Genomic DNA, 27,913 nt, shown 5'->3' on the forward strand with positions numbered 1-27,913 from the left:
CTGCTCATTTGCCTTCGTGTGTATGTGTGTTGGGAATACGGAAGCATGAACCTGGGCTTCCCTCATCTTATCCTCTGTCCTGGGAAAGCAGCAAGAGAGGCAGGAGCCCATGATCATGGCCTGAGGACTATCATGAGCCAGTGGACGGCGATCCTTTTATCTGTGTGAAGCCTTCTCCTAGATTATCTGAGCCATGGTTTATCCTCATTTGCTCTAAGGCTAAAGTGACAAATCCAGCATGTGACAGAGAGATGCCTGTGGTGGTGGCATCCAGTACAGGAGTAATTGCAAAGTGTTCTGGTCCTCCAGGGAAGGCCAGCTGCTCCAGCTCCTCCTCAGTGGGCCCACTCCTTCCCTCTGGACTTAAGAGGAAGGCCTTAGAGTTGGGTGTTAACCCCAGGATGTGGAGCTAAGAATTGCAAAATTGAGGCCAGCCTGAGCTATACAGTAAGATGCTGCCTCAAAAAAGAAAAAGAAAAAAAATCTAGTAACTATAGACCTGTGGACTAAGAGAAGGTTCAACAGCCAAGAGCACATGCACTGCTTCCATAGGACACGAGTTTGGATCCCAGCACCCATGTTAGGCACCTCACAGCCCACAACTCCAGCTCCCTCTTCTGGCTTTGTCAGGAACCTGCACACACTTGCCTATATACACATAAATTAAATAAGCAAAAACAAAAACACAACAGCTAAGGACTAGGGCCAATGAAATAACTCAGCAGGTAAAGTGTCTGCTGCCAAGCCTGATGACATGAGTTTGGTCACCAGAACCCACATGGCAGAGAAAGAGCACAACTGACTTCCATGTGTGCCCAAACACAAACACAAACAAGCACACAAAATGAACAAACATGGGGTGCGCAACAACTAAGGCAGAGACGCAGTCGTGGTAAGTACTAATGTGCTTCACAAGGCCCTGGACTGCGAAGGCCTCATCTGTAGACTCACAGTGCCAAGGCTGGGCAGATTCTGTAAAAACAGAAGGCTAAGGCAGGAGGACTGATGGGAATCTGAGGTTATCCTAGGCTACAAAGTGAGACCTCAAAAAAAAAAAAAAAAACGAAAGAAAGAAAGAAAAAGAAAATAGTTCAAGCTCCACAAAACACCACAAAAACAATCAAAAGCCTGGAAGCCAGGGCTGTGTACTGAGACCTTGTCTCCTTGTCTCAAAATCAATCAATTATTTAATTAAAGCAAAACATAAACTTGGAAACCCGACCTCTTTCCCCCCCCCCCCCACCTTGCACAGGCTAGACAATGGGTTGAGGACTGTAAGAGAAGCTGCCTGGAGCAGCTCCTACCTGGAACCCAGTTTCCATTCTTGTCCTGGAAATAAGGGTATGACAAGCTCAGAGTTGGAGCAGATCTGACTGTTGGTGTTTCCAGGGGGCTGGAGGTGTAGGGGCAGCAGGCACCTGTCAGACACAGAGAGACACTCACAAAAACAGAGACAGAAAGCCACACAGGGCAGGGCATGTGGCTCAGTGGAAAGTGTTGCCTAGAATGCTCAAAGCCTGCAGTTTGATCTCTAGTACTGTAGTGAGAGGAAAACAAACAAAACAAAAACTCAAACTGGTACAAACCAGTTTCTTCATTTGCCATCAAGTATATATGCCTATGTTCTGTGTGCAAAACTTGGGAAAGATGAAAGGAATTCCCTGAAGGACATGATAGACACTCCTGAGAGATGGCCGAAGCTGAAGGCAAGAGAAAGCACCACACTAACACCCAAGTCTGAACGGGAAAGTAAACTGAGACTAAAAGGTGGTGGGATCCAGCAGGCGAAACAGCACCTGGACCTTACTCAGGAGCCAGAAACTCTGAATCTGCAGTGTGGCGGGCTGAGGAAAGGATGAGTCTGTGTGTTCTACAGTGTGCACAGTGAAGCCGAGCCGGCCGGGCCAGTCTTCCAGTCTTGTACCAGGACATCATCCTCTGGGGATCCGGCTGAGGAAGGGTTGTGCTTTCATCCTGGCTAACAAGCAGGTGGCTCCTGGAGACGGAAGCTCAGACTGAGGCAGGCAGTCACAGACGATGCACGGGTTTTCACTCCAGAAAAAGGTAAGTTATGAGCAGTGATGTTTGCTTTTTGGAGGCTGGTAATTGCTGGAGTCCAGGAGCTCTAGGCTAGCCCGGGGAACATGGCAAATGAGACATATCTAACTAAAGTAGGGCTTGAGGTGTAGCTCAGCTGGTAGTGCTCGCCTGGCATGCGTCCTCAGCGCGGCACAAAAACAGGGGTCGTGACTGGTGAGATGCTTGAGTAAGGGCCTTGTTAAGCAAGCACGAAGACCTGGGTTCAGATCTCCAGTACCCATATACCCAGAGCATGAGCAGGGCTGCAACCCCAGTGTTCCTACGTGGAGGAGGGAGGCACAGACACATACAAGGGAAAGACAGCAAAGAAAGCGGGACTGTGGACGTTCACCACGGCTGCCGCTGAGGCCAGAACCAGGCATCGTGCATGCTAGGGAACCACTCTGCCAGCCTCCGAGTTTAGGTTAAAAACCAACGGGTGCTGCTCCGGGGGACCCAGGTCCGAGTCCCGCGGGGGGGGGGATGATCCCACGCCCGCTCCTGACCGCCCTGAGCCCCAGGCACAGCACGAACTACACGGACATACACGCAGGCAAAACCCACACGCATAAAATAGAACAATAATAACTCAAGCCATAACAAACCCGAAAACCCCTCAAGCCTCTCCTCCGCTGCCTTTTTCTCTTCCTTCCGTGCCTTTCGGGCCCGCGCACTGCTGCACGCGGAGCTCAGAAGCCAAACTTGGTGGAGCGGGTTCTATTTCCACCCTCTTGGCGCTTTACCTGCTGACCACCGCGCCCCAGGGTGCGCCGCTGTTTCTTGACCTGCGAAAATGGTACACGCTGACCACGCCGGGTTCCCACCGGAAGGACAATGTGATTCCTGCCTCAGAGCTGAGGAGCTTACAGTGGAAGGGAGGGTGCAACCCAGGAGCAGGCCGCCTGTGGGCTTGGTAAATTGTAATGTGTGGTCTAACCAGAGTTACCGCACCCGAGCTGCACTAAGCCCGGGTCTTCTCTTTCACGCTGGGCTGCAGACGCGAGCCCCTGCCCAGGCCGTCGGCCTCCCGCAGCCCGCTTACGCAAACGCTCAGTGGGCCATCGACCGCTCGGCGCTCTACAGATCTGGCTCCGGGGGTGGGCGGGCCCGTTTGCCCTCAGGTGGTATAACAGGCGCCGGAGAGAACCAATAGCGTGGGGCATCGCCCCGCCCCTGCCTTCCGATTGGCGGGCGTGGCAGCAAAGCTCCCGAGGCGCCGGGAGCCGGACCTCGCCACTCTCGCCTCGGACCGCTCAGTCTTTCCTTCTTCTTCCTCGTCGCCTCTGCTCTGCCCGCCGCCATGGCCCAGTGAGTGACCGGCACGCGCGGCCGGCCCGGGAGACTTCCGGGGCCAGCGTGGTGGCGGCGGGGCTCTGCCTGCCTGCTCTCCTCAGCCCCGGGGGTCGCCTGGCCCCCCTCGCGCAGCCGGGACCCCTGCACGTCAGGGCCCCCCGCCGTGGGTGGCGGAAGCTCGGCCGCCCCGGGAGTTCGCGGCTGCGACCTGCTCGCGGGGAAGGGAGGCCGCCCCGGGCGGGGGGAGCCCGCGGGCCAGCGGGAGTGATGGCCAGGGGCAGCAGGGCGCGGGCACTCCCCGGTGCTTGCTGTGCGGGCGCAGTCAGTCGGGGAGGGTGTGGGCTCCCTTCCTGGCTTATTAAAAGCGATCAAGTGGCACTAACGTCCTTTCTTTTCTTTTTTGGCATTCCAGAGCTGACATTGCACTGATTGGACTGGCTGTCATGGGCCAGAACTTAATTTTGAACATGAATGACCATGGATTTGTGGTAAGTGCTAGAGACACCTTGCCTTCCCGCGGTGAGCATTGACGCGGTTTTTCACAGACGCCAAGGCGTCTGGAACGTGCTTCTCGATTAGTTAGCCCTGTTGCTGCTTAGTCGTCTCTGTAAAAGAATTTCTGCAGCTGTGCTTGGTGGTCACACCTTTTATTCCAGCACTCTGGAGGCAGAGGCAGGCAGATCTCTGTGAGGTTGAGGCCAATCTGGTCTACGAAGTGAGTCCAGGACAGGCAAGGCTACCCAAGAGAAACCCTGTCTCAAATAAACAAACAAAAAAAGGAATTTCTGTTTTCTGCTATTCTTCTTGAAGAAGGAGCCTGCTTGGAGAGAAATATAAAGCAGTGGTTCTCAAGCTGTGGGTCTAGATCCCTTTGGCAAACCTTTATCTTCATAAATATTTACACTGTGATTCATAACAGTAGCAGATTTACAGTTACAAAGTAGTTATGAAAACGGTTTTATGGCTGGGGTCACCACAACATGAGGAACTGTATTACAGGGTCGCAGCATAGGAAGGTTGAGAACCACAGATGTAAAGGGAGCCAGATCTTGAAGGATGTAGAGCTGTAGCTCAGTTGGCTAGTGAGACTCGGGGTAAGTGAAAATGGGGGTTCTTTTTCTTTGTAGACAGTGTCTCATGATGTTGCCACACTGGAGTCCCACCTTCAGGACTCAAGGGATCCTTTCAGTCTTCTGAGTTGCTGGCGCTAGAGGATCCTCCTGTCTATGGGATCTGAATGTTCTTTCTAAATAGTAACATGGCTTAGATACCAGTATTACCAGGGACAGAGGACCAGGCAGCAGTGACAGGCTAAACCTGATAAGCAACAAGTGGCAACTGGCCTTTGCCTTGGTTCTCTGCTGTTTCATCCTGCTGGGATCACCCGGCACTTAAAAAGAGAAGGCGGGTCAGCTCTCTTTAGACCTTGGGCGGAATAGACATTTCTCTGTGGCTGGATCCACCACCTGAGAGCCATGTGTGTCCCAGATCCTCTAACGGGCCTTTTGTCCTTCCAGGTCTGTGCTTTCAACAGGACTGTCTCCAAAGTTGATGACTTCTTGGCCAATGAGGCAAAGGGAACCAAAGTGGTCGGCGCACAGTCCTTGAAGGAGATGGTCTCCAAGCTGAAGAAGCCCCGCCGGATCATAATTCTTGTGAAGGCTGGGCAAGCTGTTGATGATTTCATCGAGAAACTGGTAAGGCCAGCTCTGTTCTCAGACACTGCTAGCACTCAGAGTGTTTGCCTTTTCTTCCCTCTAACGTGTCTTACTTTAGAGATGTGTTTCAGTTTCTGGATATAAACTGATCAGTTCTGATGAAATGAATGCTTAAATGTTTCTATCTTGGTTGGCTTGATTGGCACTTATGTAATAGTAATTATTTTTATGTTCTTTTGATATTGCTTTTTTGTTTTTCACAGTTTTTCTGTGTAGCCTTGGCTGTTCTGGACGCACTTTGTAGAGCAGGCTGGCCTCAACCTCACAGAGATCCGCCTGCCTCTCCACCTCTTATCCCCCGCCCCGTGCTGGAATTACAGGAGGGCACTACCATGCCCAGCTTGTTTTGTTGTTTTTTGAGACAGGGTTTTTCTATGTAGCCCTAGCCATCCTGGAACTTGCTCTATAGACCTCAAACTCTCAGAAATCTGCCTGCCTCTGCCTCCCAAGTGCTGGAATTAACAGGTGTGAGCCACAGCCACCCAGCTATATTTTTTTCTAAAAAGTTTTCATTTGATTTTATATGTATGAGTGTTTTGCCTGCATGTGTATCTGCAAACCACCTGCATGAAGTGCCTGAGGAGACCAGAAGAGACAGATTCCTTGGGATTGGGGTTAGAGGCAGTTGTGAGCTGCCATGTGGGTGCTAGAAATGGAACCCAGGTCCCCTGCAGGAACAGCCAGTGCCCTAACCCTTGAACCATGTCTCTAGCCCCTATTTAAAACAACAAAAAAACAAAACATTTATTTAGTATTTGTGTGGGTGTGTGACAAAGTTTAATGTGGAAGTCAAGGACTTTTGAGGGAGTTGGTTCTCTACCACCACCATGGGGTTTCCGGAAAGACTCGGGTTGTCTGGCTTGATGGCAGATGCCTTTATCCGCTGAGCCTTCTCACTGGCTCAAGATTTTATTTTATTTGTTATTATTGTAGTGTGGGGCATGAAAGCATGCAGGCAGAGGTCAGAAGACAACTCTGTGGAGTCAGCTTTCTTCTTCCAACCTTGCTTTGGTTTCCAGGATCAAGCTTGGATCAAGGTTCCAGGATCAGGCTTATTCAACAAGTGCTTTCACCCACTGAGCCATCTTGCTGGCCCATAATGGTATATTCTTGGGTGGTCATAGTTACGGGACACTAAGGATATTTCACCTAGAGCTTTTGAAGACTAGTAGCATCTGAACAGTAGTCATCCATGTTCTGTCTTTGATTGACAGTTGTGTATGTTCCTGTTGGGTTCCTCTGGCTCCAGAGCCAGAGACCTATTTCAGGGTTTTGCACATGATGGCTAAATGCAAGCTCCTGCCCCTCAGGCACAGCCCAGCTGTTTCTCTGTTTTGTTTGTTTTATTTTTTTTTCTTTGTTTTTGAGACAAGGTATTACTATGTTGTTGGTTTTTTTTTGGGGGGGGGTGATAGGGGTTTGTTTCAAGATCAGGGTTTGCTTTGTAGGCCTGGCTGTCCTGGAACTCACTTTGTAGACCAGCTAATCTCCAGCTCAAAAAGATCTGCCTGCCTCTGCCTCTGCCTTTCAAGTGCTGGGATTAAAGGTATGCACCACCACCCGGCTTACTATGTATTAGCCCAAGCTGGCCTTGATCTTGACAGTTCTCCTCCCTCAGTCTACTTTGTGCTATTGTTACAGGCACCGTCCACCATACCTCTGTGTTTTCTGGTTTTGTTTTGGTCCTGAGGAATAGAACTCAGGGCCTTTCATTTTTTGCACACACTCTATCACTGGAATGTATCCCCAGCTTTGGTATCTTGCAGTGTTGACTGTGATATGTATGAATGTTTAGTGCTACTTGGTAGTAAACTATAGTGTCTAATACAGGTTTTATTTAGAAATGAGTTGGAGTTGTTTTTAGGAGCGCTGGCTGTTCTTCCAAAGGACCTGAGTGTAATTGCCAGCATCCATATAGTGGCTCACAACCATATGTAATGGCAGCTCTAAGGCATCCAACATCTGGCCTTCATGGGAATGCACACATTTATTTGTTTGTTTATTTGTTTGTTTGTTTATTATGCAGTATTCTGCCTGCATTTGTGCCTGCAGGCCAGAAGAGGACACCAGATCTAATTATAGATGGTTGTGAGCCACCATGAAGTTGCTGGGACTGGAACTCAGGCCCTCTGGAAGAACTGCCAGTGCTCTTAACCTCTGAGCCATAAAAATATTTTTAAAAGAAGAGTACTTTGGGAAGAAAAATATACTTACAAATGAAGGGAAACAGGTAGAAAGAAATATTTTAGATATTCAGAAATAACTATAATAACCATTGGAGAAAAAAACCAAGGCACTGACTTAAAAATGATGTGGAAATGATGTGATCACAGAGGGAGAGTATTGCTATTGGAGACTTGTTTCCAAGAGAAAAACCTGTAACCAGCTGGCAATCTTTTCAGTGAGTGGCTTAGGAAGGTAGGACGCCAAGAGAAAAGACTACTAAGCTTCCCGTGTAGAAAGATGCCAAACTGCCCACCGTTCGCTCCCAAACAGTGGGCTGAAAGCTTCTTGATTGTTCGCCACCTAGGGAAGTGCTGACGTGGTCTGAGGTGGAGCTTGGGGGAGGGGCTGAGCAATAGAGAGTAAACCCAGCCAGGATGGAGGTCATGTCTTTAATCCTCGAGCTCCAGAGGCAGGCGGGTCTATATGAGTGAGGCCGTTGCAAACTCCAGGCCACCCAGGACTGAATGGTGAGCCCCTGCCTCAGGAGAGAAGGGACAGAGGAGAGGGAGAGAAGGAAAACACAAGCGTACGGTGCAGGGGTCTGACTGGGTTAGGCAGCCACAAACTTAAAGGTGCCGTTTTGGCCAAAGAAGGTTGTTGGAGTTTACATAACGAATGCTTTCCCACTGTTTATATGGGACAAATCTTTGTTTTCAGTGGCCAAGGTATGTTTTATTTCTGCCTTTGGTCCATCCTAAGGTAGTATTTGGTTTCAGGTACCCTTGTTGGACACTGGTGACATCATCATTGATGGAGGAAATTCTGAGTACCGGGACACAACAGTAAGTGTTCAGATTCCTTCAGGTCTTGAGAACATTCTAGAAAGAAATAGTAGCATTGCGCATGTGACCAAAGAATGAGCTGTCTTGTGATCCTTTGGGGATTGGTATTGGCATGCTGGATCTCAGCCTTTTTCTGCTAAGACACTTGATGGATGAGACTCCAGTTGCATGAGTTTATAACTCAAGAGAGATACAGCAGGCTTATGTATGGCTTAGATACAGCAGGCTGAGAGCTTCTTGCAGGAGCCCTGTTTCTATAATGCATCACATGCTACCACTGTACAGCATGGTTGTATTTTATGTACATTGGTGTTCTGCCTGCTTATATGCGTGTGTGTGTGTGTGTGAGAGAGAGAGAGAGAGAGAGAGACAGACAGACAGTGTCAGGTCCCCTGAAAATGGAGTTACAGACAGTTGTAAGCTGCTGTGTGGGTGTTGGGAATTGAACCTAGGTCCTTTGGAAGAGCAGCCAGTGCTTTTAACTGCCGAGCCAACTCCCAAGCTCCTGTAATCTTCCTGTCTTGGCTTCCTGAGTGTTTTGAGTTTTAGGAGTCTGTTACTGCAGCACTGAATGAATAAACTACCTTGTATGGTTGCTCTTGAGCCCTTGGGTCATTTTCTACTGAGCCCTTGGGTCATTTACTTGCAAATATGAACTCTTTCTACTGGTCTCATACCTCCTCTCATTCATCAGAAGGAATTTATTTTGTGAGAAAACCCTGAAGTTGTTTTTCTCTGTTTTAGAGAAGATGCCGGGATCTCAAGGCCAAGGGGATCTTGTTTGTAGGGAGCGGAGTCAGCGGTGGTGAGGAAGGGGCCCGGTATGGGCCGTCACTCATGCCAGGAGGGAACAAAGAGGCTTGGTGAGTACATCATGCTTTGTGTATTTCAGCACAGGACAGCCTGGTGTGAGATGGAGGAGTGAGAGCTGGGAGGCACTGGGCACATTTCTGTCATCTAGATACTTTGCTCTTGCATCGTGTGTGCATGTTCTCTTACCTTTGTCCTGTCACAGACAGATCCCTGACCTTTGGAAGCTTAAGGTATAGCGACCCTAGCCCAGTCCTAAGCATTGAGCTTGCCTGTGTCGACTTTTGGAGTCTGTAGCAAACGTTTTGGAGAATACGTACTTTTCTTTGGTAGAGGGTAGACTGGTGAAGGGACGGGCTCAGGGATCAACTGTGAGTTCATAGTGAGCGGGATGAAAGGAAGAATTGTTTTTGCTCCAGACGAGAGCATCTCTTGAAAGTGCCACACAGTCCCAGCTTGTCTGACCCGAATGTATAGGGTCATGTCATGGTAACAGACGTCCAGACAATGCTCTTGTATTGCTTGCTCTTGAGTCTGCTTGTTCTAATAAAGTGGTAGGAGATTCTTCTGGTGCTCTGTGGGGTCGGGTCGGTGAGGTCTGGGATGGAGCCCAAGGCCTCTTGCATGGTAACTGTGTACTTTAACCGTGCAGCCACGTCCCTCTTCTGCTGCTTCTGCCTTGCCTTTTCCTTTGTGTGTTGACTCAGGTGTTGTATAGCGTGTATTCTGAGGCCCACACACAGGGCATGGAGATCCGCTACTCTGGGTGGTGGCCTTGAGTGTTGTCCTTGAGCACTGAACTGAAAGCTCAGGCCTTCTCTTGTTGGCTGAACCACACTTCTCCTTTCCGCAGGCCCCACATCAAGACGATCTTCCAAGCCATCGCTGCGAAAGTAGGAACTGGAGAACCCTGCTGTGACTGGGCAAGTTCGGGGCTACCCTTTGACGGAGTACACAGCTGAAGAAAGACTACCGTGGTCCCAGTGGTTAGCTCTGTGCTCTAAGCTTCTCAGTCTAAGTCACTCTCCCAGCTGTCTAATGTCCCTGTGCTTTAACCAACCCTCCAGGGCCAGGAGGTTACTGTGTTAAAAGCAGCTTCCTAAGGCTGACTAAAAAGAGGATTTCGTAAATAGCAGGGGAAGCGAAGGGTCTCTGTAGCTCTTTACTCCACGGCCAGCAAATGCTGAAAGTAAACTGGGTTTGCCACCTTGCCACATCAGATGTCTCAAGACATGCATGAACGTTTTTGCATAGCCTGGGTTTCGGGTTTTTTGTACTTGGGTGTTCACCAAAGCTCAGGAGTCTGGCCACAGACTCTTCCCCTCCTGTTTGGTGTTGCTGTGAGAATAAATATCCCATCTTGCAGCTTCAGGACAATGGATGAGAAAAGCACACCAGCGCAGGGAGGCAAGAGTTGCCATTAGCACTCGTTAACCAATGGTCTTAGTTAACAGATCTGTCTCCATCCCGGGACTGATCACTACACAAAGGCTCATCTGAGAAACGCCCAGTTGTGCTGGATAAGCTCTACGCTGTCACCAGCTTTTCTCCCTCTTTTTCTTTCTCTTTTCCTTAATTTTACTTGTTTCCCTTTTATTCCTCTTCCTCTTCCATTTTCTCTTTTTCCCTGTCTGCCTCTGATTTACGTTTATCTATCTGGTTTATTCGTGGGAGGGTGTGAAGAAGCTGTGTTTGAAGGTCAGAGGATAATTTTTAGGAGTCAGTGGTCTCCTTCCACCATGTTTGTGCCACAACTAAACTCGGGTCTTCAGGCTTGGCAGAAGCACCTTTATCTCCTGAACCATCTTACTATCCCCAGCTCCTAGTGTCTCCTCACTGTGTAGCCCAGGCAGGCGCTGGGTCTCAGTCTCCTGAATTACAGACCCATGCACCACCACATCTCATGCCCCTTTTTTATACCTGTTATTTTATGTGCTCACTTTATTATTTTACTAATGTGTATGATTAAGTTTAGGGATAACATAAGGACCCAGGCATGTGGGTACAAGGAAAACACTCCCACTAACTGCCAGCTTTGGTGCCTGCCTTTCCCCAAGGACCAGTATCAAGTTCCATTATCCTCTGCTAAGTGTGGTCAAAGGCTGTGATGCGAAAAGCCGCTCAGTCTTTCCAATCTTAGTGTAAGGGACTAGAAAGGGACTCCTCCCTTGGTGGCAGGGCACTACCATTAGAGGGCTGTGACAGTAACTTCCTTTCAGCTTCCTCTAGGCCCAAGTAAAGGAAAAGCCAGCTGCACCAGTGGGTCTTGACTCAGCTAGAGTCAACTCCTGTAGCCTGCAGGCTTGGGTTCAGGTCAAGAATAAATGGTATAAATTGAAAGTATGTGATCCTAGGCTCATTCACTTCTGGAGCAACAGGAAGAGGAAGAGTGAAGTAGGATGTCCTCATACGACACAGCTAGTTTCCAAATTGGAAGGGGCCGGCCAGCGATAAAGGTAGATGGGAAGCCTCTGAGAGAAACACCGTAGTATCATATAAGCAGCGCAACACAGCTGAAAGACCCTCCCTTTTTTTTTTTTTTTTAATTGTGTGTTATTACATGTACATTGGTGTTTTGCCTGCATGTATGTCTGAGGGTGTTGACTCCCCTGGAACTACAATTACAGACAGTTTTAAGCTGCCATGTGGGTGCTGGGAATTGAACTTGGGTCCTCTGGAAGAACAGCCAGTGCTCTTAACTGCTGAGCCATCTGTCTAGCTCCTGAAAGGCCCTCCTTAAATGCTGTGATAAATTGATAAGCTGATAAATTGATAATCCTACCAACTTAGTAAAGTAAATACCTTACCGGTGATGGGACCATCAGAGAATACACTTACAGATTTAAAAGGCCCACGACAGACCTTGATCTCACTCATTTCACCTTTAGTAGCTGTTAGGAAAAATTGTATTACATTTGTATCTAGGACAAATACAAGTAATTTAATTTATTTTAACAAGCTGTTGCCAGAGAAGTGTTAACTTGAGGACCATAAAGACTAACCTGTGCTGGAGCTGGGGAGGAGGGAGTTGCTTTAGTAATGAGAAGTAGTGGGAGATTTGGGGTATGTTAGGAGGTTCCTGTTAAAAAGCAGTTTTCCAATGATACGTTTTGTATGAGAGGGAGTCTTTCTGAAGCCTTTCGGGTCCACTGAGGATTTTCTTTAGTAGTCTATTGCTCTGAAGGCCTCGTTGCTTTTTGCCCTGGCAGGTGGGAGATGAGGGTGCTGGGCACTTTGTGAAGATGGTGCATAACGGGATAGAGTATGGCGACATGCAGCTGATCTGTGAGGCCTACCACTTGATGAAGGACGTCCTGGGCATGCAGCACAAGGAGATGGCCCAGGTGAGTCCCAGGCACTGCCTCCACCCAGGCAAGACAGCTCGGTAAGAGCAAGACTGCTACTGACAATTAACCCTTCCTCCTTCCTGCTTGCCTGGCTGTCTGGTGGCCTGCAGGGACTCAGCTTAATGTAAGGGAAGCCACGGTAATGGCATCATAAAACATGATGGGCGGCCATGAAGCAGCAATCACTGGCGGATGATTAGTTAGTGAGCCACGCTGTGTCAGGCACCGAGTGTGGCCTCATATACATGCCTCCCTGGACTGCAAGGCCTCGCCTTAGGCATAGTAGGCCAGTACTCTGCCACCGAGCCATCTCTTTCTTACTCCCGCCTGTGTTCCCAAAGGGAGCTAAGTAGCTGTCTTTGTTGACCAAGGTAGGATTGGAGCTCTGGAAGTTACTCAAAAAAGTTCATCCCAGGGTCCAGAGCTAATAGCTCAGTGGATGAGGTCACTTGGTACTCTTGGAGAAGGGTGGCAGGGTTGGGTTTCCAGAACCCATGTGGAGGTTCACAGTCGTCCAGGGTATCTGGTGTCCTTTTCTGACCTCTGTGGGCCTTGAATACAGATGGAACATATGAATACATGCTGGGAAAATACCCAACACATAAGAAATAAACATCCTAATAAACAATAATAAATTTTTTTTATTAAGTTCATTCCACTGGGGAAGCACAAGCTTTTTTCCAACATTTTGTTAGGAAAATATTAAAACACAGAATACCCTCACCACTGAGCAGTACCCAGTCCCAGGAGGTAGATTTTGAGATAAAGCAAGAAGGTAGCAATGTGCACAGACCCAGATGAAGGGAGGAGCTTGGGCCGGATGAGGAGTCTGCAGGCCCCATTGCTCAACAGTGCACCCAGCAGCTATCTAGAGAAGCAAGGATATGGCAGGTGAGTCAGGAAGCCCACAGAACCCTCTGACCCGGCTTTCTCTTTTGTGTGTAGGCATTTGAAACGTGGAACAAGACAGAGCTGGACTCGTTCCTGATTGAAATCACTGCTAATATTCTCAAGTTCCTGGACAGTGATGGCAAAGAGCTGTTACCAAAGATCCGGGACAGTGCTGGGCAGAAGGGCACTGGAAAGTGGACCGCCATCTCGGCGCTGGAATACGGCATGCCGGTCACCCTTATTGGTAATGTCACACCTCTCCCCTGCACCCTTGGTCCTACCACACGGACCCTGCTGTCCTGCTGGAGCTCCACCTGCTGGAGGTGGTCTGTTGACCCCGGCGGGTTTCCCTGCCCCCTCTCCTTTCTCTGCACGTAGATGTCCTTGCTGTATGGTTTTAACTTTGGGCTTCTTTATCATCTGACTTAACTGTAGTCAGTAACTTGAGACCTTTGTCTAGTTGGTTCTTGAAACAGTCTTGATAAGTAGCCCAGGTTAGCCTTCAGTGCACATTTCTTGCCTCAACCTCCTGAGAGCCAGGAATGCACGCATGCCTGGCTCTTTGGCTTATTTGTTGGATTTCTAAGATTTCTTTAATGGGTTCAGTAACAAAAGTTCACAGACTAAAACATTTTGTTTGTGTAGTCAGCACTTACTAATATTTTAGAGGTTCTGCCCACAGATACTGGAAAAAGAGGGCATAACCTAGGTTCCTTCTCAATTTAGAAGAAAAACACTGTCCACATTACTTTTTTCCCCACGTTACTTTTTTATTAATGTACTATACATCCAACTCAAAGAGCTCAGAGATTAGAGTGTGGCTCAGTTGGTAGAGTGCTTGCCTATCATGTATGAGGCTCTGGGTTTGATCCCTGGCGCTGCAAAACACCAAACCCAGAAAATAAGAGAATAAGAAAACAAAAACTAGTTGTCTTTTTTTTTTTTTTAAGATTGATTTATTTATTACACATACAGTGTTCTGCCTGCACACCAGAAGAGGGCACCAGATCTCATTATAGACGGTTGTGAACCAACATGTGGTTGCTGGGAGTTGAACTCAGGAACTCTGGAAGAGCAGCCAGTGCTCTTAACCTCTGAGCCATCTCTCCAGCCCTTAGTTGAGTCTTACTATGCCTTTGTGTCCCTGTATCCCTGGCTGCCCTAGATTTTGTGAAGATCTGCCTGTTTATGCCTCTTGAGTACAAAATCTTGTTCTTTAAGAATAAAATCAGCTGGGCACAATGGCACATGCGTGTAATCCCAGCACTTGGGGAGGTAGAGGCAAGTGTACCTCTGTGAGTTCAAGGCCAGCCTTGTCTACAAAGTGAGTCCAGGACAGCCAATGCTACACAGAGAAACCCTGTCTTGAAAGAAAGAATAAAAAGGCTCAGTACCACGGAATGTATGTCAGGACAACCTCAGGAGTCAGCTCTTTCCACCTAGTGGTCCATCTCAGCTTGGCAGCAGGTACCTTTACAAAGCTGCTGCCCCATCTCAGTGGCCCCTGCCTGTGGCTTTAAAGAAACTGGGGCTCGGTGTGATAGTGCACATATTTAATCCTAGGCCTGGGAGGCAGAGGCAGGGGGTCTTTGAGTTTGAAGTCAGCCTGTTCTACAGAGTGAGTTCCAGGACAGCCAAGGCTACACAGTGAAACCCTGTCTTGAAAAATTAAAATAAATAAGTGAATGATTGGATGAAATAAAAGTAGCTAGGTACTGGTAGGATGGCTCGGCAGGAGAAAGCTCTTGCTACCAAGGCTGATGATCTAGTTCAAGCCCTGACAGCCACAAGGTAGGAAGAGGAAACCAACTTCCACAAGTTGTCTTCTGACCTCCATACACATTCATACATCTACATACACACAGAGAAATAGTACAAAAAAACTTTAAAGGAATAAAATAAAAGCCAGGTACACTCTGCCTCTGTAGCCATATATACTCAGGAAGCTATGACAGAAGCTCAAGATCACCTTGGGCATGTGTCTATATAGTGTACATGTGTGTACATACATGCAGGGTGCAGGTGGCCGTTTCCATGCATACAGATACGCAGACCAGAGGTAGCATCAGTTGTCTTCCTCAGTCACTCTCTGCCTTTACTTATTTACTTCACTATTTTGAGACATTCTCTTCATTGATTGGCTAGAGTAGCTGGAACCGCTGGTCTCTGACACGCGTGGGCTGTGGTCATAGCTATGTGTGGCCACCTTTGGCATGTTGGGGGATCTGAACTCAGTTTCATGCTTACATGGCAAGCGCTCTACCCACCCTGGCTTTTTTTTTAAGGGATAGACTGCCCCTCCGCCCAGGTGGGAAAAAGACAGAGCCAGGTGCTGGCAGGCGGCTGCGCGGGAATTAAGTCAGACATTCTGCTTATTCTCCGAATAAGCACGGCTCCCCCTTCTTCCCTGTATTTTATGATGAGTCATGCCTCACCCTGTGTAAGACAGGTGGGGTTGCTGAGGCCTGCTGGAGGAGGAGGAAGTTGGCTGCGTTTTGGCCACTCCCAGTGGCCCTGTGTGCAGGGAACATCTGTCCACCACAGACTCTACGTCACAGTGCTGCGTCTTCAAAAGCACCTCCTCAAGTGTAGAGACTGGGTTCCCTCCCAGCAGGCTGGCTGGCAACAAAGAGTAAGGGTACCTAATGAACCCTGGAAAGCTGTCCCAGTCAGGCCCCTTCTAACTCGCTGGGTTTGCCACACTTGCTGTTGCACAGCAGTCTTACAGTGTTTCCTTCCACAAATGTCAAGTCACGCTGAAGGGAAGGAAAGTGTTTGGGTAAGGGCAAGAAGCCATCTCCTTAGCACCTTGTTCTCAAGTGACAACCTTTTTCCCAAAACTGAAATGCATGTTAGTTCCCAGAGAGTCAGCCCATCTTGTTTGCAGGAAAAGAAAATTCATTTATCTTAAGTAAACTGAGCAAATATGTTGGGAAGGGGTGGTTTGTGAAAGTGTTGAATGTCTCAGCGTACCCTGTGGGAGGATATTGTGAAACCAGTGGTTCTGGGTGTTCAAACAGCCTCGGGGCTGGAGAGGTGGCGTGGCAGTTAGGAGCAGGTAGTCCTCTTAGAGACTGGACTCCTAGCACCCGCGTCAGGTTGGTTACAACACACTAACTCCGGCCCGGGGATTTGTGACTCCTCTGGCCTCTGGGGCACTTGTGCTCATGTGTACATAGTTACACACATATACATAATTAAAAATAATCTTACAGGGTGGGGGTCGCCTGAGCCTGGGCTTGAGGGACGGCCTTACGGTTAATGGTGCTTGCTCCTGCAGATGGGCTGGGCTGGGCTCCCAGCACCCACGTGTTGCCAGTGCTGCAAGGGGTTGGATGGCCTCCTCTGGCCTCTGAAGGCCCTACATGCAGGTTGTGCATAGACACAGGAAGGCAAAGCACCCATACACATGAAATAGTAAATTTAAGATAGCCAGGCACGGGGCAACACCCAGTTTAACGTCAGCGCTTGGGAGGCAGGGGCAGGGGGATCTCTGAGCTCGAGGCCAGCCCAGTCTACAGAGTGAGTTCCAGGACAGCCCGCACTATGTAAAGAGACCCTGTTGTCTCCAACAAACAAAAATAAACATCTTTTTTTTTTTTTTAAAGACAGTAAGTTGCCTCTTTGGTAAGCACTTAAAACAAATTTCTCGAGTCAAGTGTGATCAGTTGGGAGGTAGGAGCAAAAGCCAGGGATCAAGACCGTTCCCTGCCATGTAATGAGTTAGAGGTCAGTTTGTACTTTATGAAATCACATCTTACAAAATTAATTTCTTCTAAATGGAAACTGATGTCTTACTCTTGGGTTAACAGTGAGTAATTTATGTAATCACTGACTTAGCTGTTTGAGCTGGAGACCTCCCTTTGCATTTCAGGTTGAACTTTGTGCTTGAATACCTGCGTTTGTGTAGGGAGGCTGAGAGTTTTGTTGTAGAAGTAACAGCTTAGAGCTTCCCTAACACTTCCCCCAACCCAGATTAAGGAAGAACTGTGGTCAAAGCCTTCAGTTAGATCCCTCTCTGGCCCCTGCTCTGGCTGTCCGTACCCCTTTCCTCTGGTTTCAGGTGTTGGGTCTCTGATCGGCCTTCTCTTCTCCACTAGGAGAAGCTGTCTTTGCTCGGTGCTTGTCTTCTCTGAAGGAGGAGCGAGTTCAGGCCAGCAGAAAGCTGAAGGGCCCCCAGCAGGTCCAGCTGGAAGGCAGTAAGGAGTCGTTCCTGGAGGACATTCGCAAGGTGGGCTGCCCCTAACCTTGTGGTAAGGTTTATAGAGATCCTTTGCATTGTTCTCATTTCTGGCCTTTCCTTGTCAGCCTCTCTGGGTTCTCTGGGGTGAGAATGAAGCTGAGAGGTGGGTGTGGCTACTCCACTTACCACAGCTCTGAAGTCTGGTGTCACTTTCTAGGCCCTCTATGCTTCCAAGATCATCTCCTACGCCCAAGGCTTTATGCTGCTCAGACAGGCAGCCACTGAGTTTGGCTGGACCCTCAATTATGGTGGCATTGCCCTGATGTGGAGAGGGGGCTGTATCATCAGAAGGTAAGTGAGAGGCAAGCTCAGGGCTGGCACAGGCCAGGACAGTGCTTGCATTTCCCTGTGACTGCGACAGGCCCTGTCACTCAACACTGCAACAGTGTGGGTTACATTGTCACAGCCCACTCTTGTCTTATGCTGCACCCCTTCTGTTTAAGAGTCCACACCTTAAAACAACTGTAGGTCAAAGATACTAAGAATAAGAATGATAAATGAGTGGGGGTGATGGTGCACACACCTTTAATGGCGCACTTGGGAGGGAGTCAGATCTCTGAGTCCTAGGCCAGCCTGGTTTTTAGTGAGTTCCAGAACAGCCAGGACTACGTAGCGAAATCCTGTCTCTAAACCAAAGAAAGAAAAAAATACACAGAGAAACCGTCTCAAAATCAAAGAAAGAAAGAAAAAAAAATCTAGACCCTCGTGAGATGCTGTGAGCCTTTAATCCCAGCACTGGGGAGGCAGTGGCAGGTGAATGTCGGTAAGTTGGAGGCCTTGCTGGTCTACAGAGTGAGTTCCAGGATAGCCAGGGTTGCACAGAGAAACTCTGTCTCAAAAATAAAATAAAACAAAAACAACAACAAAAAACAAGTAAACAAACAGTGTGTAGAAAGAGAGCTTGCTAGGCCCCAGAGTCCAGCACCAGAAAAGGTTCTGAACATTTAGACTGCTTTTTGTGGCATTGCTCCCTGGGCAGAACAGTAAACCCCCTTTGTGTAGCATTGACGTAGTGAGTATTGTATATTGATCCCAGTTGTACATCTGGGACTGGGGAAGTAACCACAGGAAAAGTTTAGGGAGCCACTGGACCTCCTCAGCCAGAACTACACTAAACCTGACCTTCACAAGCCCCTGCTTTAGCTGGAGGACCACAGTACTTCTTGGGATCTCCCAGAGTTAATGTCAGCTCAGAACCGGTGTTCGGTAGCCTCGGGAAAGTGATTCTCCCTAGCCCCCAGTACACAGTTACCTTGTAAAAGGCTTTAGGTCTCCCTTTATTCAAGGGGTTCTGGGTCTGAAAATTGGCTCAGGAGCTGAGATTCCATCTTATTAAGATCCAATGTAGCCTTTCTTTCATTTGTTTGAGCGTTTTTCTGCTTCTTATCTGTTTCATTCCTGGAAATCCCATGACTGATTAGCCAGTACCAAAGGTCCATACAAGTTACATGACTGTAATTTCACTTTACTGTGCTGTCCATTACAATACCTACACTAACCTTCAGGTCTTCCCTTCTACCTCGTGGGTCCGGGGATTAAACTCCATTCTCTGCGATTGGCAGTAGGCCCTTTACCCACTGAGCCGAGTCACTGGCCCATTAAATACTAGGCTGTTTTATGGGGGGCTTGAGCACCCAGGAATTTTGACTGAACCCATCTCCTGTCCACACTTGAGGGACAGCTCAGTGTCTCCCACTCGATTGCCTCTAGCACACCTGTGTAGCTCGTGACAAGTGTCATGTCCCTGGGCTTGCCTCCTAGGGCCCACTCCCTCTCTTGTTTGATAGGAGTCAGGTCTCACACAGCCGCTGGCCTTGAGCTCCTGGTTCTTCTGTCTTCTCTGCACTCTCTGTACAGAGTGTTTTTTAAATCATTCTTATGGGGCTGGAGTTAAGAGCACAGTTAAGAGCACAGGCTACTCTTCCAGAAGACTGTTTCAACCCCTAGCACCCGCATAGTGACTCAGACATCTGTGACTCCACTACCAAGGGGTACAATGCCCTCTTGTGGCCTCCCTGAGTATGCACTTGGTGCACAGATGTGCATGCAGGCAACACACACGCACACACACACACACACTGCATTTGTAGGGTGGCACACGTGTGCCACAGTTGGATGTAGAGCTCAGAAGACCATTTGTGTGGGTCAGTTTTCTCATTCCACCATGTGGGACCAGGAATGAATTCAGAATTACCCGCTGAGCCACCTCATTGGTTCCTCTGTATTCTGAAGGTCATTCAGCTGGCTCTGGGGCGTGAGAACTGACTTTTCTTTAAGATCGATTTCTTGCAAACTGTTTCAGTGTGTTCCTGGGGAAAATTAAAGATGCATTTGAGCGAAACCCAGAACTTCAGAACCTACTGCTGGACGACTTCTTTAAGTCAGCAGTTGACGACTGCCAGGTACGTAGCTGGCATCGGTGGTGCTGGGCTCTCTGGGTCTCACAGCATTGACCGGAGCCTCAGCATCTCTGGGCAAGGCGAGCCACTGACCTTGTGCTCTCTGTGCTCAGGACTCCTGGCGACGGGTGGTCAGCACTGGGGTGCAAGCCGGCATCCCCATGCCCTGCTTCACCACTGCCCTCTCCTTCTATGACGGGTACCGACATGAAGTGCTGCCAGCCAACCTCATCCAGGTGAGCTGGGGAGCGGGAGCCCTTTGCCTTGGCTGCTTCCTGAGGGTGTGCCTGCGTGTCACCTGACCAACTGCATTTCTCTCCTAGGCTCAGCGGGATTACTTTGGGGCTCACACCTATGAACTCTTATCCAAACCAGGGGAATTTATCCATACCAACTGGACAGGCCACGGTGGCAGCGTGTCATCCTCTTCATACAATGCCTAGTAGGCCTGTGGCTCCGCCCTCCCCCTCCTCCTCCCTCCCAGCAACGGAACAGCCCCTGTGGGGCTGGCACACAGCACTCCTCTCTGCCCTAGTTCCTGCTCAGATCTTTTAGCCAAGTGTTGGCTATGATTGCTGAAGAAGTCACCAGGGTCTCTTGTCCAGTAGTTTCTGAGCCACCATGTATTCTGCCTCGACCTTTTGCACTGCCAGGAACTGCCCTTGCGCGCCACTGCGTGACCGCTCCCTGACTGAGCTGTGCCATGTGGGTCAGACAGGCTGCGCTCTTAGCACACGGAGTGTGGGTGTGTGGGATTGTACAACCTTGAGCGTGGATCATGCGTGTGGGTGCTGCCGCCCCCACTCAGGAACAGATGTATGTGGTTACACTCTTCTACACTGGCCTCTGGACGTGCCAGCTGCTGTCCTGTTAGCAGAAAGTTGTACGCGGAGTTCATTACATGGGAAGTGATTTGTTTTGCTTTTGAGTCTGGCTATTTTTTTTCCTTGTAAGCCTCCAAATAAAACAGGACACATTAAATTGAGGGTAATGATTAAGCCTGGAGGAAGGTGAGGAGTAGGTGGACAGGGGCTCTCATGCTGGGTCTTTTTTTCTGGGTACCTACATGTAACATCCTCCCGTCACACATTTGTAATAAACTTTTTTGACTGGCTTGGTCCTCTTTGTGTCTCCTGCACCGAATCTGTCTGCGTCTGACACTGGTCTGCCCTGGGATTTGTAGTGCCCTCAGTCTGTTCCTGGACCAGGCTTTTCATTTTCATTTGTTTACTGACCGGATTATCTGGCCTGGGGCCATCTGACTCTTGGACTCTGCTCTGTGATGCCTTTTCTGGACTGTTTTAGAGTCCCAAAAGTGGCCCGACAGCAGAGCAAACAGCGCCTGTTTGGACAGCTGGCATCTCCTCTATCTGGCTTCAGCCTCAGAAGCCTGCAGGGCAGGCAGAGCTGACGTGGGAAAGCAGCTTCTCATCAAATCTTCCTGACCCTCCTGCCTCAAGCCTCTTGGGGTAGAGGGTACATCCCCACACCCCCTCCCTAGAAGGGAGGGCTGGGGCTCACCTGCCCACCTACCTATAGGCTGCTTCACCCCTTATCCTTGCTCAGAGGCGGAGGGCCAGCCAGGCTCAACTCCGGCCCTCGCTAGTTCACCTCTGGAGGCTACGGTCAGGTTTCTAACCCAGCCCCATTTCTTTCTAGCTGTGTAACTGGGGAAAAATCCTTTCCTGTCTGGGGTGTGTTCTCATGGGAAACTGTCCTAAGGGTCTCCCACAAGAGCACACCCGCACAAGTGGCAGCAGCTGCCGTGTGGGATGTGGCCTGCCTTGTGCCAGGGATATGCTGCATTGGTGAGGAGTTCACTCTGTGCCAATGTTGAGAAGGCCTCTGGCCAGTGTCCTGTGTGTAGCACACAGTAGGTGTACTAATTAAGAACAGATTGGAGCTGTTTGCACTGTGCCACCAGCACGATGTCCCCCTGTAGAATGAAAAAGTGCTGGTTGGCATGGTTCCCTGCGCTCTGCATTTCCAGTAAGCTCTCAGCTGCTGTCTATGCTTCTGGGCATACATGCAAATAACCACAAATCCACACAAGAGAAACCAAGAAGCAAAGCTGCCAGAGCACTAGTGTACAGTCACTGAGGCCGTGGGGTAGGGTTTGACCTCAGAGCTGTCCGAGTGGCGTTTTCTTCACGCAGCCAGGCACTCTGCAGTGTGAGCACACACATGTATGTGCTAGTGCATGTGGAGGCCTATTGCTCTTCTGAGCTGAGCTCTCATTGTGAGCCGAGGCTCACCCATTCAGATAGGCTGCCTGGCCTGTGAGCCCCAGGGATCCAGCTGCCCCTGCCTCCTTCCACAGCACTGAGATTTCAAGCTTATGCCTGGTGCCTGCTGATCTTGGCCTTTTTACGTGGGTTCTGATCTGGCCCCATCTCTTAGTAGCTGTGGTCACAGCACTTCCTGACAGTGGGAAGATGGCTCAGCGGGGAAAGGCCAAGCCTGACCCTCTGAGTTCAGTCTCGGGCCCAAAAGGAAGCCGGGAGTCAGCTCCTGAAAGCTGTCCTCTGTGCACATTTGTGCCAGTGTGTGTAGTGGGCTGGGCATGATGACACACTTGCCTAACTCCAGCAGAAAGGAGCTGAGGGCAGGAGGGTGGAGAGTTCAAGGCCAGCCTACACATATCAAAACCCTCTTAGACCCCTTACCTTCCTCCAGGAAGAAGGCGCCAACAGAAAGCATGGTAGAATGGTTCAATGCTAGAGTCTCCACCCACCCTGCAGTTTGCCATAGTATTTAATTAGTAAACAACACATAGGTTTTTCCTCAGAGCCTGTGACCTGAGCTTGTCTTTCTTCTTTTTAAACATGGTTTTACTGTACAGCTCCTGGCTTGTCTGGAACTCTGTGTATAGACCATGCTGGCCTTGAAGTTGCAAAAATTTGCCAGCCTCTGCCTCCCAAATGTTGGGATCAAAAGGTATTTGTGAAGCCCAGGGAATCCAGTGTCCTACCCTGACGTCCTAGGCACACGGACAGAACACATACATACATGCAGGCAAAATACTGTATACTTAAAATAAATCTTAAAAAAAAATAAAGTTTAAGATCACCCTGAGCTACATAGCCAGTGTGAGGTGCCTGAGACAACCCTGTCTCAAAAGACAGCAGAAGGAGAGAGGTGGTAACCAGGCCCGTCTCAAGAGCAGAAGTGTCTGTCATGGCACGCATTCGGCAATCTTCAGAAAATGCACCTGCCAGCGGGGCAGGGGCAGTGGCGGTGCACGCTTCAATCCCAGCACTGGGGAGGCAGAGGCAGGTGGAGCTCCCAGGTGAGTCCAGCCTGGTCTACAGAGAGTTTTCCAGGACAGCCTGGGCTAAACAGAGAAACTGTCTTGAAAAGAAAAGAACAGAACACTGGCCACTCATGCCTCTCCGTGGCATCTGGTAGAAATGGGCAATCTGTGCCTTGTTCTGGGTTACCTGAGGGCACACCCATAAGACAGTGTGTGTCAAACCTGAGTAGGCCACGTGTTAAGTGAATTCTGACTCCTCTATTACCTGAACTCAGCGGCATCAAATTGCCAGATGAATCACAGGAGTTTAAGTTGTTCAGCAATAGAGCAGGAACTTGAACCCTGGTGATCTGATACCAGGGGCCAGGCAATGAGACTGCCTTACCTCTCCTTATGTTCAAACCAGGTATCTGTACATAAGCATCCCTCAGTCACTTGTCACATTAACCACACACCCGCTATGTACTGGGTGCCGTTTCCCCAGTGTGAGAGAAGCAGGAAGTCCTGCCATGTGCTATTCGTTAATGGAGTCTGCTTTCCAAATCCTTGCTTGACAGTTCAGCGTAAGGGAAAACAGTGAGAGGTGCTATTGAACTAATATTTGTGGTGTCCTGTTCAATGCAGCTGAAAAGGGCTCAAAAAGTCTTATTTGTCTCAAGGATGATGGGAATGAGTGTGATACAGGGTCTAGGCTGTTCAGGATAAAATCTGGCCTTTACCCACTTCAAAGCAGTTTATTCCCGTGAAAAACTCTGGTCCTTGTAGGTATTTCTACTGGTGAAGTGGGCCTCTCTCGGGCAGAGGAGACAGAAAGCAAGCACATGATCCTGTAGGGAACAAGACCAGGGCTCAGGGCTAGCTACAAAATTACAACCAGGCAGCCCTGACCTTGATCGCAGTGGCACAATGCTGACATCTACTGGCCAGTCTATGCTTCTGCGCTATCAGTTGGAAATAGTTCCAAAGTCGGCCAGGATCCTACACCGCGCTGCCTCAGACCCAGTCTGTTCAGTCTGTCCTCTCAAGTTCCACACGTCACCACAGAGATGTTCATTAACCCTGGGAACTGGTTGCTTCAGCAAGAGGTAGCATGTGAGGACAGAGTGGGGACTGACTGAGAACTAAGTGTCATTTGTTTTGTCTTTCTGAGACAGTTTTGCTCAGTAGCCCAAGTTGCTCTTGAGCTCACTATCCCCCTGCCTCAGCCTAAGGTGTTCTCCACCATCCTGGCAACATAGATGCTTCATGTGGGGAGAAGCTGCTGTGAAAACTGGGGAGACGTCTGGGTGATGGTGGCGCGTGCCTTTAATCCCAGCACTCGGGAGGCAGAGGAAGGCGGCTCTCTTTGAGTTTGAAGCCGGCCAGTTCCACAGAGAAAATCCAGGATAGCCAAAGCTACACAGAGAACCCTGTCTCAGAAAAAAGAAAATTGGGGAGACTGTGTTGATTAAAAACCTCAAAGGCTTAAAAAGAAAAAGGAACCATTAAAACTCACTGACTTGTGTGATCCTACTGCTGTAAAGAATGGAATCTATATCCCTGATTTCAAGCTGTACTACAGAGCTATAGTAATAAAAAACCTGCATGGCACTGGCATAGAAACAGACTGGTTGGTTGATGAAATCAAATTGAAGACCCAGAAATGAACTCACACACCTAGCGACACTTGATTTCTGACAAATAAGCTAAAGCTAAAACCATACAATGGAAAAAAGAAAGTATCAACAAATGGCGCTGGTCTAACTGGTTGTCTACATGTAGAAAATACAAATAGATTCATATTTATCATCTTGCACAAAACTCAAGTCTAGGTGGATCAAAGACATCAACATAGCCAGGCGTGGTGGTGCACGCCTGTAATCCCAGCACTTTGGGAGGCACAGGCAGATCTCTGTGAGTGTGAGGCCAGCCTGGTCTACAAAGTGAGTTTAGGACAGCCAAGGCTACACAGAGGAGCCCTGTCTCAAAAAAAAAAAAAATTACCAACAAACCAAATAATTCCATTTAAAAATGGGACACTGAGCTAACCCAAAAATTCTCAACAGAGAAATTTCTAATGGCTGAGAATCACTTAAAGAAATGCTCAGTTTCCTTAGTCATCAGGGAAATGCAAACCAAAATGACTCTGAGGTTCCATCTTACGTCTATCAGAATGTAACAACACATGCTGGGGAGGGTGTGGAGCAAGGAGAACCCTCCTCCATTGCTGTTGGGAGTGCAAACTTGTACATCCACTGTGGAAATCAATCTGGAGGTTTCTCAGAAAATTGAGCATAGTTCTTCAAAATCCAGCTATAACACTCCCCGGCATATATCCAAAAGATGCTGCAGTATTAAACAAGGACTTTTGCTCATCTATGTTCATATCAGCTTTAGTCATAACAGCCAGAAACTTGAAGCAACCTAGATGTTCCTCAACTGAAGAATGGACAAAGAAACTGTGGTACATCTACACAATGGAATACTGCTCAGCTATTAAAAACAAAGGAATCATGAAATTTGTAGGCAAATGGATGGAACTAAAATATCCTGAATGAGGTAACCCAGACCCAGAAGGACACACATGGTATGTACTCACTTATAAGTGGGTATTAACCGTATAGTACAGGATAAGCATACTAATCCACAGACCCAAAGAAGCTAAGTAACATGGAGGGCCCAAAGGAGTTGCTTGAATCTCACTTAGAAGGGGAAATAGAATAGACAGTGGAAGTGGATGAAGAGAGGAAACTGGGCAGGAGATGGTATGGAAAGAGAAAGGGGGCCAGGGAGAGCAGGGGCAGGAGGTAAGAGAGCTGGAAGAGAGAAGGGAAACCAAGGGGGGCCATCTCTGAGACAAGCTGAAGACCTTCCACAGGGCAGGATTCCGGGAGGCTATGGGGGTGACTGTAGCTGAGGCTCCTAGCAGTGAGGGACATGGAGACTGAAGGGGCCGCCACTTTCTAGTCAGGCAGGACTTTAGTGGAAGGAGGGGAACACTAACCCTCTCACCCCCCCAAAAAAACCCTCAATCCAAAATTTAGCCTGCCTACAAGAAGTACAGGGATAAAGATGGAGCAGAGATTAAGGGAATGTCCTACCAATGACTGGTTCAATCTAAGACCCATCCCATGGGAGAGAGCCAACCGCTGTCACTATTAATGATGCTCTGCTATGCTTGCAGACAGGAGCCTAGCATAGCTGTCCTCTGAGAGCCTTCACCCAGTAGCAGATAGAAACAGATGCTGAAACTCACAGCCAAACCTTTGGCGGAGCTTGTGGAGCCTCGTGGAAGTGTGGAGGAAAGAATAGAAAGATCCGGAGGGGACAACAACTCCACAAGAAGATCAACAGAGTCAACTAACCCAGGCCCATGGGGGCCTCCAGAGACTGAAGCTCCAACCAGAGAGCGCGCATGGTCTGGTCATAGGGCCCCTACACTTATGTAACTAACGGACAGCTTGGACTGCATGTGAGCCCCTGGCAAGTGGAACAGAAGCCGTCTCTGGCACAGACTCTGTTGCCTGCTTTTTGCTCACTTCCCTCTAGTGGGGCTGCCTGGCCTGACCTCAGTGGAAGAGGATGCATTCAATCCTGATGTGAGTTGATGTGCTGGTGTGGATTGATAGGCGGGGAGGGGCTTCTCTCTTCTGAGGAGGAGGGGAGAGAGGAGAGGGGGAAGAGAGTGGGAGGATGGGACTGGGAGGAGAGGAGGGAGTGGGCTGTGTTCAGGATGTAAAGGGAATAAATAAACACACACACACACACACACACACACACACTGGAATCTAGCTCTAGATGGAGACATACCTTTGTCTTCTCCCTTAGGGAGACTCCAGGGGGGCAGTTCAGGGGCCTGGCCAGGACATACCAGAAAGGCAAGTTTACCTTGAGATTATGTACTTTTCTGTCCTGGATCCCTGCTCCCTAGTGCTGTCCTTACTGCTGCCACGGGTTTCAGTGTTCTGTCTCCCTTTTGAGTCCCCACTCAGAACGGTTGCTTTTTTTTTATCTTTCTCTTTCTGGGGCTGGCCAGAGCCCAACTGGGGTGCTTTGGCCTCCATCTCAGGCTGAAAAGCCATCTTACAGTAAAGACAAACTAGGTTCATTCTTGCTTGTGATTAAGTCTATTTCTCAAGGACTGTGCTGTGCCCACCTGTAACCTTAACTACAGGGGGTTCTGTACTGCTGCTCCAGGAAATGCCAACCATGACTTTAAAAAGTTGTTATTACCATCTTGCAAACCTCCTTCTGTTTCAAAAGTTTATGACTACCTGGTTAGGACTCCCTGTTGTTACGACCATCTTGTCTTTGTTTCAGGAGGTTGTTATGACTGCCTTGTTCTGCTTATGTTTTGCTCCTATGACTCTGTCTATTTGCCTGCCCCCCCCCATTTGGAAACCCCTTTCTGCTGAACTATAAAAACCTTGTCTCCCTCACCTTCAATACTGACCTCTCAAACCCTACCTTAGAGCGAGGCAGCTCATGTGCACAAATAAAAGAGTTGCTTTAATTAACTGCTTGCTTTAATTGACTGGGCCATGACGGTTTGGGTGGGTGGTTTTTCTCCTCAAATCTTTGGGATTAGCATAGTGTGGCAGGCTTCGGGCCATGGGGCTGACCTCCATGTCTCTCTTCTCCATTCGATTCCTTCAGGATTTCAAGCTTGCCTGTCCCGGGATTTTCCTTCTAAATGCTAATGCATCGCCCTCACATTTCCGTTTGTGTCTGTTCTTAACTTTTTCTTTTTATTAGGAAACAAGAGCCTGCTGGGTATCAAAGGATTGGTGGGTCGGATCCTGGAGTCACACCAGATCCAGCAAGACCCTTCCGCGAGCCGCCGCTAGGTGGCGGGCGCGGGGCGGGAAGGAGGCGCTGCGCGTTTTGACCCTC

At 49.0% G+C, this 27,913-nt stretch overlaps 1 protein-coding gene across 3 annotated transcripts; it reads left to right on the plus strand.

The window, feature by feature from the left end:
* The first annotated feature begins 3,233 nt into the window (after nucleotides 1-3,233).
* On the plus strand, nucleotides 3,234-20,908 carry Pgd (phosphogluconate dehydrogenase). 3 transcript variants are annotated; one of them, XM_021636182.2, is made up of 13 exons: nucleotides 3,234-3,387; nucleotides 3,785-3,860; nucleotides 4,890-5,069; nucleotides 8,033-8,098; nucleotides 8,843-8,961; nucleotides 9,762-9,831; nucleotides 12,118-12,252; nucleotides 13,201-13,390; nucleotides 17,247-17,377; nucleotides 17,547-17,680; nucleotides 19,692-19,791; nucleotides 19,902-20,024; nucleotides 20,112-20,908. In XM_021636182.2, the coding sequence occupies exons 1-13, from the start codon at nucleotides 3,380-3,382 to the stop codon at nucleotides 20,229-20,231; spliced, it is 1,452 nt and encodes a 483-aa protein (XP_021491857.1). In that variant the 5' UTR covers nucleotides 3,234-3,379; the 3' UTR covers nucleotides 20,232-20,908. The 3 variants fall into 3 exon arrangements, with proteins under 3 accessions (XP_021491857.1, XP_060235048.1, XP_060235047.1); XM_060379065.1 differs by lacking the exons at nucleotides 3,234-3,387; nucleotides 3,785-3,860; nucleotides 4,890-5,069; nucleotides 8,033-8,098; nucleotides 8,843-8,961 and having other exon boundaries at nucleotides 9,762-9,894; XM_060379064.1 differs by lacking the exons at nucleotides 3,234-3,387; nucleotides 3,785-3,860; nucleotides 4,890-5,069; ... (1 more) ...; nucleotides 8,843-8,961; nucleotides 9,762-9,831 and adding an exon at nucleotides 9,909-11,364.
* Nucleotides 20,909-27,913: the final 7,005 nt, after the last annotated feature.

Source organism: Meriones unguiculatus, chromosome 3 (genome assembly GCF_030254825.1).
Source record: "Meriones unguiculatus strain TT.TT164.6M chromosome 3, Bangor_MerUng_6.1, whole genome shotgun sequence".
NCBI lineage: Eukaryota > Metazoa > Chordata > Mammalia > Rodentia > Muridae > Meriones > Meriones unguiculatus.